The 21,616-nt window shown below is 32.2% G+C and overlaps 1 protein-coding gene across 2 annotated transcripts; it reads left to right on the top strand.

Annotated features, from left to right (window-relative positions):
* The first annotated feature begins 776 nt into the window (after positions 1 to 776).
* Positions 777 to 21,131, top strand: LOC127710444 (arylacetamide deacetylase-like). Of its 2 annotated transcripts, none has more exons than XM_052216287.1 (5): positions 777 to 875; positions 7,888 to 8,016; positions 14,966 to 15,089; positions 16,456 to 16,519; positions 18,610 to 21,131. In XM_052216287.1, exons 1-5 carry the CDS (start codon positions 828 to 830, stop codon positions 19,394 to 19,396), a joined length of 1,152 nt encoding a protein of 383 aa, XP_052072247.1. In that variant the 5' UTR covers positions 777 to 827; the 3' UTR covers positions 19,397 to 21,131. The 2 variants fall into 2 exon arrangements, with proteins under 2 accessions (XP_052072247.1, XP_052072246.1); XM_052216286.1 differs by lacking the exon at positions 777 to 875 and adding an exon at positions 2,523 to 2,885.
* The last annotated feature ends 485 nt before the right edge of the window (positions 21,132 to 21,616 follow it).

Here is a 21,616-nt window from a genome sequence, read left to right as displayed (position 1 = left end):
CCTTTAGAGATAAATGGGGTCGACATTTTAGACATTAACTGGACATTCGGTTTCTTGGACATTTCTATCCTTTGGAAAGACATATAAACCTAACTTTTTTGTTTCAAAAGATAAACGCAAGAGGACTTTTATAAAAACATCTGTAACATCTTCTCTACATAAGTGTGCTCTGAATTTGTGTATCAATTCTTGAAAATAATTCATTTTTATCACATTTTCATGATTTTAGACAAAAACGGCATTTTTGATGTATTTTTATCTAATTTAAAATAAAAATCATCGGTAATTTGTTTATAAAAATTGGTCCAAGTAACCTTCATACATAATCAAGCCAAATGTCATCAGTCTGAATGATAAAAATCAGTCGGAAAATGCATCTTTTCCCGATATGTCACAGTTTGACAAAACTAACAATTTACGCTAGCGACGTCATTACCTCCCCTGTAACTGTATCTTATGGCCTTAATTAATAAATAATCATTTCAGACCTTGTAACTTGGTGATTTTATATCTATCATGGTCCCAGTGTGGTATGAATTAAGAATATAAATGGTTTTTTTTATTTTTGTTTTTTCATTTATTTTAAAGTTTTACTCGACATTGCAATCCCTTCAGAGACCTCAAATGGTCTTATCTTTAAAATTTTTACCAGGGTTGGTTATCTCAACCAAATATTTGTGGAAACATACCATATTTAGGAACGTATAATTAAAATGAAGTTACGATTCAGTTTCTTGGCTATTGTTTGTTCCGTGCTTATTTTATGGATAGCACTGTTTCTTTATGTATTCCTAGATACACCTGTACCAGATGAATTTCCGGAGGCCATGAAATTTAAATTAATGGATGGACTAATGCGGTTGCATGGATTTCTGGTAAAGTTAACAAATAATTAGCTTATTGGAGATAAATGTTTATCTTTAAGATACGCACATACTATCAATGACACATATACAGTAACAATTCAAAGGGGTTTCGGGAATGAAAAAGTTTGAAAATATATTTCTTCATTTTTCAGTCTTTTACTGATAAATGGACTTTATTTTGCAGTTCACATTTAAATACATTATCTAATCAATAATTCTTCAAACCTTCTTTGAGTTGTATTTAACTTGGACAGGACCTTCTTAGTGATCAAATGACAGTATCCATGGCAATATTTGAAAATATTTTTCTTCATTTTTCAGTATTTACTGATCAATGGACTTAGAATTTTTTTCTGCAGTTCACATTTTGATATTGTCTGTTTTTAACAAAAACTTTGTCAAACATTCTAAGAGTTTTATGAAACTTGAACACAGGTTTTTATGATGAAGAGATAGCGTCTGAAACAAAATTTGAAGAAAAAAATATATATTTTTATGTTCCTGTGTATAACTGATAAATGGATTTAGTTTTTTTTTACAGTACATGTCCATACGGTTATTAAATAATGTTTAGTCATCAATATCTTTGTCAAATCCTCCTCGACGGTTGTTACGAAAACTTGATATGATTAAGCTTCTTCATGATCAAACATGGAATCTTAAGGATGTATTCTTCTGATGTTTCAGTCTCGTTGATATCTCGTTCGGGAATTATTTCCAAAACATGTGATACAAGTGGAAAATATTAATGAATTTAAAAAGTATTAAAGTCAAACTAAACTCTGTGAAAAAATTGTGTACTTACAATAAGTAGTTTTTTAGTAATAAAATTTTCAAATTTTATAACCAATCTGGTCAGTCTCATCAGCCAAAATGTTGAGAAAATGGGTGAAGGGTACAAAAAAATGATTTTACCAAAAATATGTACATCCCATCAACTTTTTTCTTTTCAAAGTTCTTAGATATGTATTTTTCAATCATTTATAACAAAAAAGAGAAAAATCCCAAATTTACAAAATCGACAGCATGGTCAATTTGACACGAAAAAGGCAACAAAATTTTATAAAACTTTCTAATGTTAACACCAACCTATAGTTTTTTTAAGTTAAATTTATTCAGATTGGTCCACTTCATCTTTAATGAAAGTTTGAAACAAAGTTTAATTGTGAAATTGTGATTTTTTCATGATAATAGTTCAAAATGGGTAAAAATTGATAAAAAATGGGAAAATCATTAAAATTGGGTACTTTCAAATGGCCGTAGCAAAAAAAGAAGTGCACCACCATATGATTTTTTCTTCATCAATTACTTTCTTACAGTCATATAAACCCAAAAATCAGGTAAAGAAAAAAAGTTTAATTCTAGAAATTTTTGGCTCCTCCGAGGTGTACATCCTTAAGAAAAACTTTTATTTTTTTTCTTCTATTTTTTACTAATAAATCATTTTTTTTTTCTTTTTTGCAGTCAACATTGTACTTTTACACTAACAAGAAATGATTTTTTGTGAAAGACTAAATCATTGATTCGCGTGTCGCCATCACGTGATTTGCACAAATTTAAGTGACAAATGAAGAGCGATATAAATAAATACATATACTTAAATTATTTTTGGAATACATTTATGTAACCTCGGATGTAGATATGTCAATAAGAAATTATAGAGCATGGTTTAGTTGTCAATTTAAGTGGATCTTATAATATATCAAGGAGATTATGTGACCCCTTGGTCATATGATAACATTTTGATTGCAATAACAATACGTCCCTCCTTTTGTGCTATCTACATGCTAACTAAACATACAGATAGCGAAAGTATGCCATCAGTTTGTCATCATTTGGACTTTAACTCATTCACACATGTGGATTGTAAATATGGCTACTCGTACAACGTTTTCTATATTGGCAGTTTTGATAAGCGTCTTTTTGTATTTTTACTTGGACGCTCATGTACCGGAACCATTCCCACAAAAATTTAAACTGAAAATAATGGATGCTTTTATGAAAACATACGTACACCTTGTAAGTATTATAGTATATGATCGTATTTGGTAATTTGACACGCTATAAAAAAGGAGCACTACACGAGTGATATTGTGATAGAAAGAAAAATGGTCTCTGGTTTGTTCGAATAAAGAAAAGAAGAAAGTTGCTTGCATTTGTTTATGTTTTAATTGAATTTATAGTGGGAAGGGAGTTTTTTTCTATTATACAACAGCACTTAAGAGACCAACCTGTACGGCTGCGTTAGTAATAACAATTTTTGGTTAGTGGACATTTGACTTGAAGATTGTAAGCTGAATAGGTCCTTACATTTTAATTTGCTTTTACGTTGTAATGTAAAAGTGCTTTCCCAGTTTTAGCGCATAACATTTCTCCATTGTATTTTTATAACTGCACATAAATATGAGCAAGTAATTAAATACGACATTTTCTCTCTCTCGAGTAAAATTGAGTCCCAAGTTTTCAACACCATTAACAGACAAATGGGAAGTAAAAGTCTGGTTTGAGTCTAATGTTTTGCATCATCCTTAAACTATGATCTATATAGGGTCAATATTATGTCTGACCCTTCTTGCCGCTGTGGTGTTAATCGTGAAGATTCCTATCATTTCTTTTTTAAATGTATATTTTATTCAGACATACGAAATAAAATGTTTGAAAGTCTGCGCTGGCTTCCAAAAGATTGTAAAATTAACATAGAACTACTAACCTCGGGTAAAAATTAAAAGTTCGGAAAGATTTCTAATTGTCTAGATATCAAACCATGACCGCACACACATCATCATCTAAGTAAAAGTCTTCCTTTTTTTTTTGTATTTTTGTTTGTTTAATTTGTATTTTATTTTTTGTTTTTGTTTTCTAAATATTCATTTATTTATTTTTATATATTTATTTTTTTGTATTATTGTTTTCTTTCTGTCTTCACTTTTCTGTCCTTTGACATGAATCCATATATATATATATATTAAATAGATATAGAATAGAATAGAATAGAATATTTTTATTTCCCAAATTACAGGGCCCATAAAGGGCATAAAATCAGATACAATTTCTTTACATAATTAGTAACAACAACAATAATAGTCACTTGAAAATATATATTTAGTATATAAGCATTGGTCAGAATCAGAGCCAAAAACCACATACATATTGTGAATAAAGAATAAAATTACATTATATGCATTCATTCTCAAATCATTTACTTGACTTAGTGTCAATATGCATACCTGATCTCCTTAATTCAAAACAGTCACAAATATAACAGCCCAGTTTTTCCATAAGAGTTACATTTTCTTGAGTCAAGAGCCATAAAAATTTAGAAGATTTATTTAAATTTTTTAAAATTATAACAATTGTCAGATATGTAGTGAAAAAAGTCTTCCCTTTGAGTATCATAAAGAGGACATTCTAACAAAAAATGAAGCTCATCTTCAACTTTACCAAGTGAGCAATTTGAACAAAGACGCTCAGATCTTTCTATATATTTTTTTGAATATCTGTCTGTCTCAATTTTTAAAGAGTGAGCACTTATTCTTAATTTACAAATAGACTGTATTTTTTTAAAATCCTGTAGTTCTAAATGTTTTTCTTTTTTAAAACAATTTTTTATAGAAAAATAAGTACCAAGCTTCCCTTTTTCAGAGTTAATTGTTTGATACTTCAGTCTATTCCAAAATGTTAAATAACTTTCACATAGTTTATTTTTAACATACTGACATAAAGAACCAATTGATTGGTCAAAATTTGGTAAATCAATCTCTCTCTGAATATAATCTATACTAGAGTACCATGTATTTACATTAGAAATATGTAATTGTTTACAACATATGAATGCATCAAATAATAATCCTTCTTTCAAACCTTCCAGTCTATGACAATATTTTAACATTGATAAAATTATAGTAAAATAAATAGGAAATCTACCAAGCTCTGACATCACAGCTATGTTACTGGACTTTCTGTTTACACCAAGAATATATTTCATAAATTTGTTAAGAGCTTTTTCAGAGGACTCATAACAAATTTATGAAATATATTCTTGGTGTATACCATTCTATACATGCATGCTCATACATATATTTTGTATCATATTGCTATAAATGTTAAATGGAGAAGACTTCATGGTTTACTTTTATAAATTTTGACTTGGATGGAGAGTTGTCTCATTGGCACTCATACCACATCTTCTTATATCTATTCATAAGTCTGTTTGTCTTATCCAATTTGTACTTGAACAAATAAAATATGTTTAAACTAAACCTGTAAGGTATAGATATTGCATTTTGCATTAAAATGTTATTTCTGAAAACGAAACGTATGAAAAATATATCATTTGCAATCATATTATTTTTTAGTTTAACCTTCGACCGCAAACATCTGCCTAATTTTCATGAATATATACATTTCTTAACAATAAAAACATATAAAAGCTTATATGACTTCAGCAGCATATGATATACACACAATGATCCGAAATAATTCCAAAAAAAACTAACATATTGTTATAGCGAAGAATAATTGTATATCAAAATTTTGTTTCGTGCAGGAAATTTCCAATTTGCACAAAACATTGAAAAACGAAATTTGCAAATATTTTGATTTTGTTAACTTCCATGTACTATTTAACCAAATGATTTAACAAAGTGCAGTATATGGTTTAAGAAGTGTATTAAGTGTTAAATAAGGCTACCATTGGTGGATGGAGAAGGCGGTTTGTAGGTCCGGATGAAAGGACTGCTAGTGCCCCCTTTTTTTTCATTTTATGATAAGATAAATCCAAGGAAAAAATAGCTAAAACCCACCTTTCAATGTGAAAACCTCTACATCAACCTTGAAGACTTTCTAGATTTGAGACAGTAACAAAAATATTAACATTACGAATCATAACTTGCAGCAAAAGCGTGTCTTTTTCGAAGCTTTTGTGTTGCTTTGTTTTATTCAATTATCAAAACAGATTTGATGAGATTTGTTATATATAACACTGTGATTAGATCTTTGAATATTGTTTTTATCAGTATAAATATTGATTTTGTTATCAGTAAATTAAAACCAAACCAAATATTATTGTTAAACACATATTTACAATCTATCGATAGCTATATTTTGGCATTGCGCATGGTCATGTTTTTATCCGACTGTTAATGATGTCTTTACACTAAATCCATTGGATGTTGGATGTGTATTTATTGATATTTTAGTTTTAGACACATGATTGTCTTTTTATTTAAAATTTGGCAATCATACCACAACTTCTTATTTTCATATTTAAATAGCATTAACCATATAAGATTATAATGACGATCTTTAGACTGAATTTCCTCAGCTTATAAAAAAATTATGTGCCTATTAAATTTGATGATAAAAATAAAAATAAGGAGATGTGGTATAATTGCTAGAGATTAAACTGATTTGTATTTTTTTTTTTGTATTTTTATGTTGTTTTTATTGTACATATCTCCTTTTATTCACATGCCAGTATGATTGATTGATAAATTGTGGTAAATATTTCATGCATGTTCATGACCAGAACAAATTAACAACAAATACAATAGTAAGGTCAAGTAATATGAATCAACCGGGATGAAACGAGCAAAAAAAGGGGGGGAATTCACTGAAAAATGAGGGGTATATCGGATAGGAACAGAAATGTTCCCTTGCAATAGGCGACCTACGGACCCTTAAGAGTTTTTACAAGGGTCCTTACTGCATGTGCAGAGAGCGTAATAATTTCACGAGGCATTGGATTTAAACTCTCCATTCTTACCGGACGTGGCTGCGTATTTATACAAAGGTTTTACTGTCGGTCGGCAGAAGACCATAAGTGACCATGTTTCTATACCACTGCCAAGAATATATTAGACATCTAGACCATTTTCAATAACTAAAATTCAGAGTGATATCTTCTTGTGAGTTCTTTAAAATTCTAACCACAACATTATGGCTGTTTTGTTTTAAACATGTCACCTAATTGTGGCTTAAAACTGCAACTTAGGTAGATTGTTACAAAAATGAATAAGAATAGCATATGTTACCAAAACTTTGGAAGTAAAGCTATATTTTGTCTTTCAGATACAAGCCATTTTAAGTCGGTTACCGATATCTTTCAATTCCCACTTTTGCATATATAAACTGTAATATTTTGCGACATTGTTTTCAAACTGTTACCACCATCAATACATAGCATTGAATAGCATTTTGAATCAATAGATATAAGTGTAAAAATATTTGTAAAATAATTAATATGCATTATTTAACACAGTGAATCAGATGCTCATTTTTTTTTTTTTTTTTTAATTTTCAATCAAAATATTACAAAATGTGAAAAAATTGGTATGATGGTGGGTGAAAACACCAAATCTTTCACATAAGGGACTCTGTGGTCTAGAACGTCACGTCAACAAACGCATATCTGCCGTAATGGATATATGTTTTTCACGACGTTCGTAAAAATAACAAATACATTTTTTTTCATTCGATGTCTTTTAAAAAGGAAACTTGAATTTCAGATCTTCAAACTAGACAAAGTTTTTTCTTTTACCTTTTTTATCTATAGTTTACAGCAAAGTAAAAATTGGTAATGTTATCCAGAACGTTTATTTTGCATAATCTGTATGATATAGTACGTAAATACGTTCATTAGGAACGTGCTCGCGATGGTTAATTCAAATAATTAAGATTGGTGTTTGATGCTTTACGCTAACGACGCGAAATGTAGGAGTAAGAACAAATACGGGTCGGGTCGGAGTCAGAAAAATGTGTCTGGTTAGGGTGTCATATATTCCTGTAGTCTGCTACTTTTGAAATAGAATGTTGAATGTTTCCAGCCGCCAATATTTAGTAAACTATATCCATTTTGCAACTCATTCTCTTTGATAGGAGACAACAGTCAATCTCTTTATATGAAACCTACGTCTGGGAAAATGTGTCAGATATTATATTAAGATGAATGTAAACGATTAAATTTAGTGGGAAATAACCACGCGTCACAGATATTCAAAGATATTTGTTTTATATCTTTCAGATATCTGGTATGACCTCATTAGGACTGATCGAATATTTTTCTCCAGCCGACAGGAAGATAGCTGATTGGTTTATACTCACTATGACGACAGGTTTCCCATGGGGTTCCGGTGTAGATTCCAGACTGCAAGTAAGAATAGTTTGAGAAAACAAAGAAGAAATAAAGTGGAATATGTCATTAAAACGTCAAATAGCTATTTCCAATCAAAGAATATGTCTACTGATCCAAATTTATGTAAGAGAATCCAAAATTATGTCCACTGATCCAAATATATTATATCAACTGATCGAAATAAATGTCCACTGATCCAAATATATGTTTACTGAACCAAATATATTCTTCAGATCTAAAACTATTTCCACTGATCCAAATATATGTCTACAGATCTAAATCTATATCCACTGATCCAGATAAATGTTTAATGATCCAAATATATGTCTACAGATCTAAAAATATGTCGACTGATCCAAATATATGTCTACAGATCTAAAAATATGTCCACTTATCCAAATATATGTCTACAGATCTAAAACTATGTCCACTTATCCGAATATTTGTCAACTGATCCAAATATATATCTACAGATCTAAAAATATGTCCACTAATCCAAATATATGTTTACTGGTCCAAATATATGTCTACAGATTTAAAACTATGTCCACTGATCCAAATATATGTTTACTTAATCAAATTTATATAACAGATCTTAAACTACGTCCACTGATCCAAATATCCAAATATATGTCTACTGATCCAGATCCAAATATATGTCAACTGATCCAAATATATGTCAACTGGTCCAAATATATGCCTACAGATCTAAAACAAAATATGTCGACTGATCCAAATATATGCCTGCAGATCTAAAATATATGTCGACTGATCCAAATATATGTCTACTGATCCAAATATATGTCTACTAGTCCAAATATATGCCTACAGATCTAAAACAAAATATGTCGACTGATCCACATATTTGCCTACAGATCTGAAAAATATGTCGACTGATTCAAATATATGTCTTCTGATCTAAATATATGTCTACTAGTCTAAATGTCTATAGATCTTAAACTATGTCCAGTGATCCAAATATATGTTTACTAATTTAAATTTATATTACAAATCTAAAACTATGTCCACTGATCCAAATATATGTCTACTGATCCAAATATATGTTTACTGATCAAAATATGTCAACTGTTCCAAATGTATGTTTACTAATTTAAATTTATATTACAAATCTAAAACTATGTCCACTGATCCAAATATATGTCTACAGATCTAAAAATATGACGACTGATCCAAATATGTCTATTGATCTAAATATATGTCTACAGATCTAAAACTGTGTCCACTATTCCCAATATATTTTTACTAATCCAAATATATGTCTACAGATCTAAAACTTTGTCCACTGATCTAAAAATATTTCTTCTGATCCAACTGCATGTAACGGATTCAAATATATGTCTTCTCAAAAACTCTACTAAACCTGTCTCAACCTAGGCTTAATTCTGCGTCAACTAGGTAGGTTTAAACTCGGGGGAGGGAGGAGGGGTCGATTGAAATTCGAGTAAACTCGACTAACTTTACTAACCCGAGTTGGACGAATCAAAGTAGGCCCGGATGACCACACTAAATGCTCTAGAGAGTATAAATGTCCGGTATATAGAAAACGAAATTGTTATCAATACTATACATTATCTTCAAAGTGCCAATACACATGAAACCCTTTTGGAACATTACACTGAAAATAAAGTAGGCAGGATTTTGTTCCCCTGACCTTGGCTTATCCATCAGGTTTGGGAGAACATGCCCAGTAAAGCTTTCAAGGAAATTAAAATTTCCTATTCAAGAGATTTCATCTAATAAAACACAGATTTTGAAGATTTTCATACTATATATAGCTATCCTTAGCAATTATGATATTGATTTTTGACCAATTTGACGTAAAATCGAAACTTTTTTCTACATGAATGAATGCTCTTTATTCTCATAAACCATATTCAAAGTTACAGAAAAGATAATATTAAAGGATTAAAAGATAATTCAAAATTCTGTTAGATTTTGTAAATTTACTTGAATCAAACAAGTATACCTCAAGCCATCACCAATAACAACAAATTGTGATTTTTTTTTATATTCGGATTATTGTTAGTTGTTGTGAATTGGGACTTCGCCATTTTGACATAAAAATCAATAGAATTCTTTTCATTCACTATAACTTACAAATATGCAAGTTTTGAAATTTGACCTATCGACCCAAAATTAATAGGTTTCGTATTTCGTTTTCTTGTTTTAATCGTTTTACATGGTCATTTCGGGGGTATTTTAATGCTTGCTATGCGTGCAGGTTTTGCTCATTGTTGAAGGCTGTGCGGTAACCTATAGTTGTTAACTTCTTCGTCATTTGGCTCTGGTGGAAAGTTCATCTCCACACTTTTATTATTTCCCCCTTTCCTTTACATTCTATCTGTATAAGTTCCATTCCAATCACGCAAGGTTAACATTTGATGACCGTTTGTTTCTGACAATCATACGGACGTACGAACGGGCGGACGGACGGATAAAGCGATGACTATATGTTCCAGAAATCTACAAGCAGGCTGTTTAAATTTAATGTAATACATGAGTATATATTCCACCGATGATTATATAATTTCCACAATAATAGCACTAAAAGTCAATAAATAATCTGAACAACTTGAATGAATCCTTTTCTCTCAGTCTCATTATCAATATGGATTCAAGGAAAATCTAGAACTTTGACCTGTCTTTAAAGTTCCATATAATGTAATGGAGTTATATATACTTTTACCGACCTATCTTATTGATAACTCAAAGACAAACACCCGAACCTATCTTATTTATAACTCAAAGACAAGCACCTAAACCTGTCTTATTTATATTTCAAAGACAAGAACCTGAACCTATCTTATTTATATCTCAAAGACAAGCACATGGACCTATCGTATTTATATCTCAAAGACAAGCACATGGACCTATCGTATTTATATCTCAAAGACAAGCACGTGAATCTATCTTATTTATATCTCAAAGACATGCACCCGAACCTATCTTATTTATATCTCAAAGACATGCACCCGAACCTATCTTATTTATATCTCAAAGAAAAGCACGTGAACCTATCTTATTTATATCTCAAGGATAAGCATGTGAAGCTATCTTATTTATATCTCAAAGACAAGCTCCTGAACCCATCTTTTTATATCTCAAAGACAAGCACGTGGACTTATCTTATTTATAACTTAAAGACAAGCACGTGGATGTATCTTATTTATAACTCAAAGACAAGCACGTGGACTTACCTTATTTATATCTTAAAGACAAACCCGTGGACTTATCTTTTTTATATCAAAAAGACAAGCACGTGGACTTATCTTATTTATATCTTAAAGACAAACCCGTGGACTTATCTTATTTATATCTCAAAGACGAGCACCTGACTCTATCTTATATATATATGTGAAAACACATATATCTATCTTATTTATATCTCAAAGACAAGCACGCGAACATATCATATTTATATCTCAAAGACAAGCTCCCGAAACTATCGTATTTATATATCAAAGATATGCACATATACCTATCTTATTTGTATATCAAAGACAACTACAATGGACTTATCTTATTGTATGTAATTCGACAGACTGATGACTCGTACTATCTAGAGGATAAGTGGAACAAATCACCAGTTAACAACCGGTTCAAATCCTCTGAGTTCCTCAAGATTAATTTTTGTCAATGTCAATATCTAAAGAAAAAAATTGAGTATGAACTTAAGGCTGGATAATGTTTTGCATAACTCAGCGTTAGCATTAGCTCATATAGTGTTACCATACAGTGTGAGTTGTGTCCTAATTAGAAAAAGTTTCCTCCAGCAATCAGCACATATAAAAATCCTACAATTGCAGTCAAACAAATAGTAAAGACAAAACTCATCCAGTCAAATAATCTAGAAATATCTTTCCATGTTATATCATCGCGATCTTCATCCCCATTTTTCTCTTTACTAACTGGTCTCTTTGTCTCTTTTAGTTGTTTATCTGAAATCTCCGAAGAAATTCGTGAAATCTTCAAGTCTTGCTTTAATTGTACAATCGACGAGCCTCTTTTTGTTGACATTGTCGATGGTTTTTGATGGTCTAATTCAACGGATTCCGTGTGTTTTGTTTTTAATATCTTAACAGAAGTAAAGTCTTTATTTCTCTTTGTGTTACAAATTTTTCTACGAAGCATGCAGCGTGTAATATTTTTAAGGTATTTTGGAACCGGTTCTTGGTCGTCTTTGTGATGAAGACAGACACTTGTAATTGTCAATAAACAAATTACACTTGAAATACAAACAAGGATCGTTAAGAAACACGAGAGAATTGAGAGGGGTTTAGACGATTTTGGAATCAAGTCTGACGTCAGAGTCAAATATACTGCAAGTGCCAATAAACAAGTTATACTATATCCGGTTCTTTCCCCTGAATCTGTGGGTAGGACGAAAACAACAGAATTTAATAATACAAGAATAGTCACTGGTATAAAGATATGGACGATAAAGAAACCATACCTCCTTTTGAGATTAATGGTATATCTGACAACCGGATATTCTCTGTCAACGAGTCCTGTACTAACAGATGTACTAGATAACTCCCATAGTCCATTTTCTGAATACAATGACATGTCAATGGAAAACGTTTCAAATTCTAAATCAGTACCGTTGTATAGCCCAGCTATCAGGATGATATTGCAAGTTTGTCGGTCGAATGGAAAATTTGTAGAATCTACGTTACAGGAAGTTTGTAAGAACTCACGTATGATCTGCACGGCGTTACCATTAGCATCATATCTGACCATATTATCGGCTACTTCAAGTTTCAGTACTTTATTAACTGGATTGTTAACAGTAATCGGTGGTGTCCATACTTTATCTTGATGTATAAGTATCTCGTTTACATTATTATATAAAAGTGGGTCCCATTCCATTCTAGCGTCATTCCAAGAAATTTTTAAACTAATTACGGTTGAAAAAGTACCGGAAATGTCGTCAAGATCGTTTATTGACATCAGTTTGAGTTCAATATTCAACGAAGTTTTTGCTCCCGGATTCATTAGATAGCTCGGTCTGATGTCGGTGTTGTATGCTCCGTCCGATCCATTGTATAATAGTGTGTTGTATATATTCATAACGTCTGTATGATCAGCATTAAAAATACCTTTGAAAAAATGACACACGATTATAATCGTAAATCTCTTCCCATAGAATTCCATAGTTGATTGAAATTTGGACTGTTACTAAATCAATTCTTGAAAATTACACCAAAATATTCCTTAATGTATTACCTCAACCTCTTTGTAGGGAGGTTCTCTCCTTTGTCGCATACGGGTATCTGGGTCACCCTTGTTGTTATATCTGTCAGAGGCAAACAGATTAAGGACAGGGAACCAGTCTAGTACTTTTGTTACTAGAAGACTTTTGTCTGATATTTTCTTGTTTTCAAAAATAATTCTTTTGAAATTCTTCCCGTAAAGTTCGCCAATGTAAGTAAATCTTTAATAAGTATTAACTACATAACGAGTTTGCAAGCTACTGTTATTCAAACAAATACATAACTAGGAGATTTGGCTACAGTTCTTAATCTAACCAAGTCGGAACAACACCTTACTTATTCAACTTTAAAGGTTACAGTAACATATTAGTGGTCCACAGATTAAAGATTTAGAATTAAAGATTATAATTCAGAGGATTAAGTTCTTATTGTAAAATTGCTTCATCAATTTCATTTGAGAAATTACATTTTACAGTTTAATTGATAAACTATCAAATAATCTATGTCCAATTTTTTATATTTTTGTCCCATCCTAAAGGCTGTTTGGGAGTTAGAAATACGGACCATCCGCCATTTAAAGGCTGTCTGGGGTATAGAAATACGGACCATCCGCCATAATCAAATAAAAGGACTAAAGAATTTCATTTATCAATTAAAATTGATCAATTTCTTAAGTGGTAGGACAATTTACCCTGAATACATTATAAAAACAAGTATTTTCATCTTTGCTTATATTTTTGTAAGCAAAGCTCCAAATGTATATTTCAAAGTTGTAATAGCATCTTATTTTGACTTATTTGTGAAAATGGTGTCTTCCTGGAATGCCTACATTTTATACAAAATCTATTCCTTGAATGCCTACACAAATAATTGAATTGATGTTGTTTTAACCAAATCATAAAAGTTAAAATGAGTCAAAGGTGGATTGATATTTCAACAGACAGTCGGTATACCTATGGGTACTAATTGTGCGTCCCTACTGGTTTGTGTGTTTTTGTACTTATGTGAAACAGAATTCTTAAACATCTTTCTCAAAGACAAAAAATCATTTTGCTAGGTCCTGGAGGTTCAATTTCAGAAATCTTGTGATGCTGACCTGTCCCTGATCTATAACCCACATTTAAGTGAGTTGTTGCAAATCGTTTATTCCAGTGAATTTGAAGTTAAGGATACTACCGAAACTCGAAATAGACGTTCTCCTTACACAAATACTGCTCCAACAGAAATACGTGGAAGAACGACTGTAATCGATACTACATATCCCTTACGGTCGCCATTACGAATTGGTTGACGGATACGATGCGCATGTGTCTCAACTCACAATCGACATGCTTTCGCTGTCTTAATTCATTAGAATAGACGTCTGATCTGTAATTTTACAGATTGAGCCCTATTCCAGATTGTGACATTTTTAAAGAAAGTAGATTCGCATGGCGGATGATGCGTACATAGCAGTATAGCAGTAGACATTTAAATTATCGCGTCGACGCACCACCATGATTGATTTCATGCGATTCCCTCAGTTATTGTTTATTTTACCTAGATTTGAATCTTCTTTATGTACTCATAAGATCTGAACAACGATTAACTACTGTTGCCTCGGAAACTAAAAATGTACTTGAACTCATGGAGATTCATAAAAACTGAGTATTTGTAATATTAAAAAAAAAAGAACATGTTTAACCAAAACAAAAATTCTAACGGGAGTTAAGCTATATATTGTCTTTTTACAGATAACCGATACAAAAATTCGTGATGTGAGAGTAAAGATATACCAGCCAGCAAATAGCCTGGGTAAAAAGAATCGACCTGTACTTGTGTATTTTCACGGCGGAGGATGGAGCTTACTTTCGGCTGGTAAATATATTTACTACTTGTGAAGACTGGGCGATTTAATGCACAACAAATAACATAAAGGTATATTGTTGAAGGCCGTATTTTTACCTCTGGGTATCATTGGGGATTTGTCCTTTGATTGCTGTCTCATTTAAGTTTACCCCGTGTATCGTTTTACTTGACATATGTATCTACGAATTGAGTAGACATGCGAGTTGGGACATTCTAAACCCAAATACAGGGTGAGACCGGTTGGATCGACTGTACTTGTCTTTTTACATAACTGAGTGACCAGTATTAATTAAGAAAACCGGAACCAATCGATTATCCCGTCGATTTTTTTCAGTATTTTACTGACACTTGTCTAGAATTAAAGACGGATTGTTGGCCTCTGTTAATTGTTGGGGTTACTATATATTCCATTAAGGTACAGATATACACCAGATCTCAATTATTTATACACTAGTATAAGATAAACATCTCCTGCTACACGTGCTGTCGTAAAATAGAAGTCCCTTCATAATATAGGTTCCATATGGAAAAGTATTCTTGAATATTATTTCCTATGGAACAAATATTAAAGCATTTGTTCCTAACGGAATAAAGGGTATATAATATAGGGTATAGAATTATATTTGTTCCAACAGAAACAGGTATTATGGTATTGTTTATAACAAAGTTTCCAGAGGAACTTCACTTCAAATACAGGTTGATAAATGCATCATTTACATGCTATTCCCATGTTTAACCTATTGCACGTTTAATGGCCAGGAACATATCAGGACTGGTGCATGCATGCCACAATGACAGATAAACAATGTCGAAATATGTGACCTTTTTGGAAGCCTTTTCCAACTGATTTTTAGTTTTTTTCTTATGTTATGCTATAAAATTACTGTATCATGTTACGGATATATAGCGCTCGCTCACAAACATGTTTTACTCTGCGACATTCTGTTTGTGCTTGTCCATAGTCGGAACCTTCCATCCAGTGGTTGTCGTTTGTTGCTGTCTGTTATAACTGTTTTTCGCTTATTTTATTCGTATAATTTGGACTGTTACTTTTGAAATTGAAAATACGGGTATGTTGTATAGAAGAATGATATTTAAATTGACCACCCACGCGCGTCTGCATAAAGAATTGTATGAGTTATTTGGCATGCAGTTAGCCTGTGACATCAGATTCAATGTTCAAATTCCAACCAGATGTGGATGCGTATTTGCACCCTCGTTAAGCCAAATGGATAATCCATCTAGCTATATAGGCTATGATTATTACCGGACGTAGTAAATTCAGGTGCCTATATTTTCAGACCACAGTAAAATTTAGGGACGACATGTGTATTTCAAACGTAAATATAATTTTAATGAATTATTGTCTTTTCAGATTGTTATGACCCAATAATGAGGAAGATCTCTCGGGAAAGCGAGGTTGTTGTTATATCTGTTGAGTAGGTACCAGATACTGTTGCTATTACACGCTCAAAACACACACGTTTGGTTTGCTTTAAACACCAGCTGAATAATTAATCATTATTAAAGGATTTTTGTTTATACAAAGTAAAACAAACTTGAAAAAAAAGAAATCGTCATCTTCCTACGCAAAATGACCGGCTTGAATACAAAAATAAGAAGATATGGTATGATTGCCAATGAGACAACTGTCCAAATGACACAGAAATTAACAACCATAGGTCACCGTACGGCCTTCAACAATGAGTAAAACCCATACCGCATAGTCAGCTATAAAAGGCCCCGAAATGACAAATGTAAAACAATTCAAACGAGAAAACTAACGGCCTGATTTATGTACAAAATAATAAACAAAGAAAATGAAGACTTGTTATGTTTCTTTTCTTGATGATAATGCTCCGTTAGCTGTTACGGAATTTATGTTTCTTTTCTTGATGATAATGCTCCGTTAGCTGTTACGGAATTTATGTTTCTTTTCTTGATGATAATGCTCCGTTAGCTGTTACGGAATTTATGTTTCTTTTCTTGATGATAATGCTCCGTTAGCTGTTACGGAATTTATGTTTCTTTTCTTGATGATAATGCTCCGTTAGCTGTTACGGAATTTATGTTTCTTTTCTTGATGATAATGCTCCGTTAGCTGTTACGGAATTTATGTTTCTTTTCTTGATGATAATGCTCCGTTAGCTGTTACGGAATTTATGTTTCGCAGTAGTAAATTTAAAGATACTAATACTAATATTTCACAGATTCATTATTGTTTCGGGATTACTATATTTTACATACAGGTAATAGTTTTACGTATAATCTAATAATATGCTCAAATTCGTTACGCTAATGGTTTCTTATGTTTAATTAAGTTTATACATATATACTATCTTACTGCCCGATCTATTTTTTTGTTTTTGTTTGAATAACTAGGGACTTTAATGTTTTTTCACAGCTGCTATCAATAGTTTTCACTATTTTTTCTTTACCTTTTCTTCACACCTGCTGCTCGATGAGCTGACTTTGTTTTAGGAGGCTTTATATATTTACACTGATTGCACAACAACATGTCTCGCCTGTCTGCAGAAAATTCGAAAAAAGACAATCTAATGAACAGCAACATTGCAACAATTTAAAGTCGCTGGACCATAACATAGGGTACATGACCTGTAAATAGTCACCAAACTGATTGGTACTGATAGTAATGCCACTTTATAGAAAATATTATTGATCTATCACAAAGAATTTCCTATCAAACTAACTTAAGCAGAAAACTTAACATTGAAAATTGCTTATCAATTGAAAGTCACTGGACCATGACTTAGGGGGCGGGGCCTCAAAATAGTCGTCAAACTGATTGGTACTGATAATAATGCAACTTTATACAAAATACCATTGATCTATCACAAGTAGTTCCTATCAAACTAACTTGAGCAGAAAACTTAACATTGAAAATTGTCTATTAATTGAAAGTCGCTGGACCTTGATCTAGGGTGCAGGGCCTCGAAATAGCTGTCAAACTGATAAAAATGCAACTTTATAGAAAACCTCATTGATCTATCACAAGAAGTTCATATCAAACTAACTGTAGCAGCAAACTTAATATTGAAAAATGATTATTTATTGAAAATCGCTTGACCTTGACCTGGGGAGGGCCTCGAAATAGCCGTCAAACTGATATGTATTGATAGCAATGCAACTGTATACAAAATATCATTGATCTATTACAAGTAGATCCTATCAAAATGACTTAAGCATAAAACCTAACAATTGTTGACGCATCCTCCGCCGCCGCCGGATAAGCAATACTTGTCTCGCTTTCCGCGACTTTAGTCGCAGTCGAGAAAAAACAACATATATTGCACTTAGTATCTTTTTATTACTTTCTTAACTGTATTAGTGACTCCAACATGAAAAAAATCCGACCTCCGATTTCGAGGGGTTTGGCGGGCGACCTGCGACCTGGCACCTTTAACTCAAACAAAAACCCGTCAAATTTGATTAAAAAAAGGGACGTTGTGTCCTAATTGTGGTATAGGTTGCCCCATTGTACCTACAATGTTCTATATTTATATTTCAGCTACAGACTCAGTCCACAGCATCCTTTTCCAGTACCCCTTAACGATTGCTTTGATGTAGTGGAGTATGTCTTAGATAACAGTGACACGCTAGGTGTTGATTCTTCACGAGTTGCTATAGGAGGCGACAGCGCTGGAGGAAACATGGCGGCAGCAATATCCCTTCGACTTCAAAGACGGATAGCTTTACAACTTGTGCTTGTACCGGTTTTGCAAATTATTAATTGGCAAACAACAGGATTTATGGAAAATGTCCTTTACCTAAACAAGAGTATAAACTCTCCTAATTCTTTGGTTTTTCTCACAAACTACCTCAACTTATCACCCGAATACGCACACCAATTTTTGATAAACAACCACACATCACCTGAATTCAAAAAATCTAAATATTTTGACAGCGTCGATCAGAAAAAATGGATGCCAAAAAAGTACGTCCGGACGAAGGACTTATGGGAAAATATTGAATATAAGAAAGATTTTGGAAATGCAGAATTATTTAAAAAAGTAGAAGGATATCTTAAAGAACCTTTAATTTCACCATTGATAGCTGATGACGAAACTTTATTAGGACTTCCGTTTACTTACATCATGACATGTGGATATGATTTCATACGTGATGACGGTATAATGTTTCACGAGAAGCTGAAATATTTAAATGTAAAAACAGAACTGGCTCATTATCCTGAAGGATTTCACAATGCTCTAATGTTTCCGCATGGGCCTCTAAAAATGGACATTGGTGTTAAAATAATTGCAGACATTGTACGAATTTTGAAAAATAAGCTTTAATAAGTGTATGACAAATATCTTAGTTTATGCTTGATAATTAGGGCCCCGCCGAATAACGGGTCGCCCTATAGTGATCAGTCTGTCCGTCCGTCCGTAACAAAATTGTGTCCACTCTATATCTAGAGAACCGTTATAATCTCATACTTAATACTTGACATGTATATTAACCAACACCAGAGGGTGTTTCATAATGTTTGTACAACTTTCGATAGCTAGGTCAAAGGTAAAGGTCAAAAACTTTGGTTTCAGTTGACAACCCCATGTCCTATGGTAAAGATCGTATCCGCTCTTTATCTTGAGAACCGTTACGATTTCAAAGTTTATACTTGACATGTATATAAACCAACAACAGAGGGTGTGTCATAATGTATGTACAACTTCCTAGGTCAAAGGTAAAGGTCAAAAACTTTGATTTCAGTTGACAACCCCGTGTCCTATGGTAAAGATCGTGTCCGCTCTATATCTTGAGAACCGTTATGATTTCAAAGGTTATACTTGACATGTATATTAACCAACACCAGAGGGTGTGTCATAATGTATGTACAACTTTCTAGGTCAAAGGTTAAGGTCAAAAACTATGGTTTCAGTTGACAACCCCATGTCCTATGGTACAGATACAAATTTTACTTTCGTTTCAGTTGAAAACCCCATATTCTATGGTAAAGATCGTGTCCGCTCTATATCTTGAGAACCGTTATGATTTCAAAGTTTATACTTGACATGTATATTAACCAACACCAGATAGTGTGTCATAATGTATATACAACTTCCTAGGTCAAAGGTCAAGGTCAAAAACTATAGTTTCAGTTGACAACCCCATGTCCTATGGTAAAGATACATTTTTTTACCACACGTTATTCACAGCGGGGCCCACAGAGGTGGCTCCCATCTCAATGATGTCTAGTTAAAACTGTCACTGCATTGGAATAAATATTTTTGTCTAGTTGATTATTATATAACAATTACGTTTGATTCACTTGTGTGTATTTGTCAGAATGCTTATACATCACGAGACACACAGCCATAAGGGCCTTCTTTTGAGAAAGAAGGACAAACTAAAAGCAATGTTTATAAAGATAGATAAGAATGGAAATGGTCTGATCAGATAAAGCGTAATTCGTCAGTTTCCTTAAAGGTCTTTGACTCAATATGTCAGAAAAAGAAAGCAATTTAGTTTTTAATACCGTAGACACCAACAAAAAAAAATCGAAGAGATTGCGTTTGAACATTTCTTGTATTATTTTTGTAAACATATAATGGACGAAACGGAAACTGAAGAATGCGTCAACGCGATGCGAAAGGCATTCCTAGAGGCAAGGGACACTTAACTTTGAATTTACAGAGTTATTTTGAGAAAAGAACAGATCTGCGAGAATGACATTTTTGAAGTCATTTGTAAACATTACAACAGATGAAATTGCTTTCAACGATTTTGAACAATTAATGCAATTTATGACGATATATAAAACCTATATCAACTCCTTTTTTTTTTGTATATGCTGATAACCGAAACGATTTTTATGGAAGGGGTAATGTTTGAATCAAATACTACGTTATGGCAAGCCGTTCTCGTCAAAACTATGTTTAAAACAATTTTTCGAAAAATTTACACACTGAGAATTAAAAATAAACACACTGAGATTAAAAAACCTAAAAACACACACTGAATATTAAAATTTACACACTGAGATTTCATAAAAACGCACTGAGATTACAAAAAATGAAAAACACACACTGAGAATTACACAATGAGATTTGAAAAAGACACACTGAGAATTTGAAATTACACACTGAGAATTTAAAATTACACATTGAGATTTGTGCACACTTTTTATGCGCACATATCTAATTAGCATAATTAATCTGAATCTATTACAAGCTTAAAACAACTAGGGGACAGAACTCGTTAGTCCTTCAATTTGGCGCTAAATGTTTTATAAAAAACATTAAAAATACAACGTATAGAAAAACTACGTTATTAAAGACCAATTGAACAAGAAAAATACCCACTTACTCTCATTACAAAATATAACCAAATGGTGAAAAACTTCATTAAAATTATAAGAAAACATTGGAATAATCTGCAAAATACAAACAATACAGTGAATTTTTTCCCAAGTGCCTATTATAGCATATATACGTAACAAAAATATAAAAAATTACCTTGCGAAATCAGGGTAACAGTTGAAAGACATTTGAAAAGGGACCATGCTTAAACAG

Source organism: Mytilus californianus, unplaced genomic scaffold (assembly GCF_021869535.1).
Source record: "Mytilus californianus isolate M0D057914Y unplaced genomic scaffold, xbMytCali1.0.p SCAF_8, whole genome shotgun sequence".
Lineage (NCBI taxonomy): Eukaryota > Metazoa > Mollusca > Bivalvia > Mytilida > Mytilidae > Mytilus > Mytilus californianus.
Note: the sequence above shows the minus strand (reverse complement) of the source record. Positions and strands in the feature narration are given on the sequence as shown.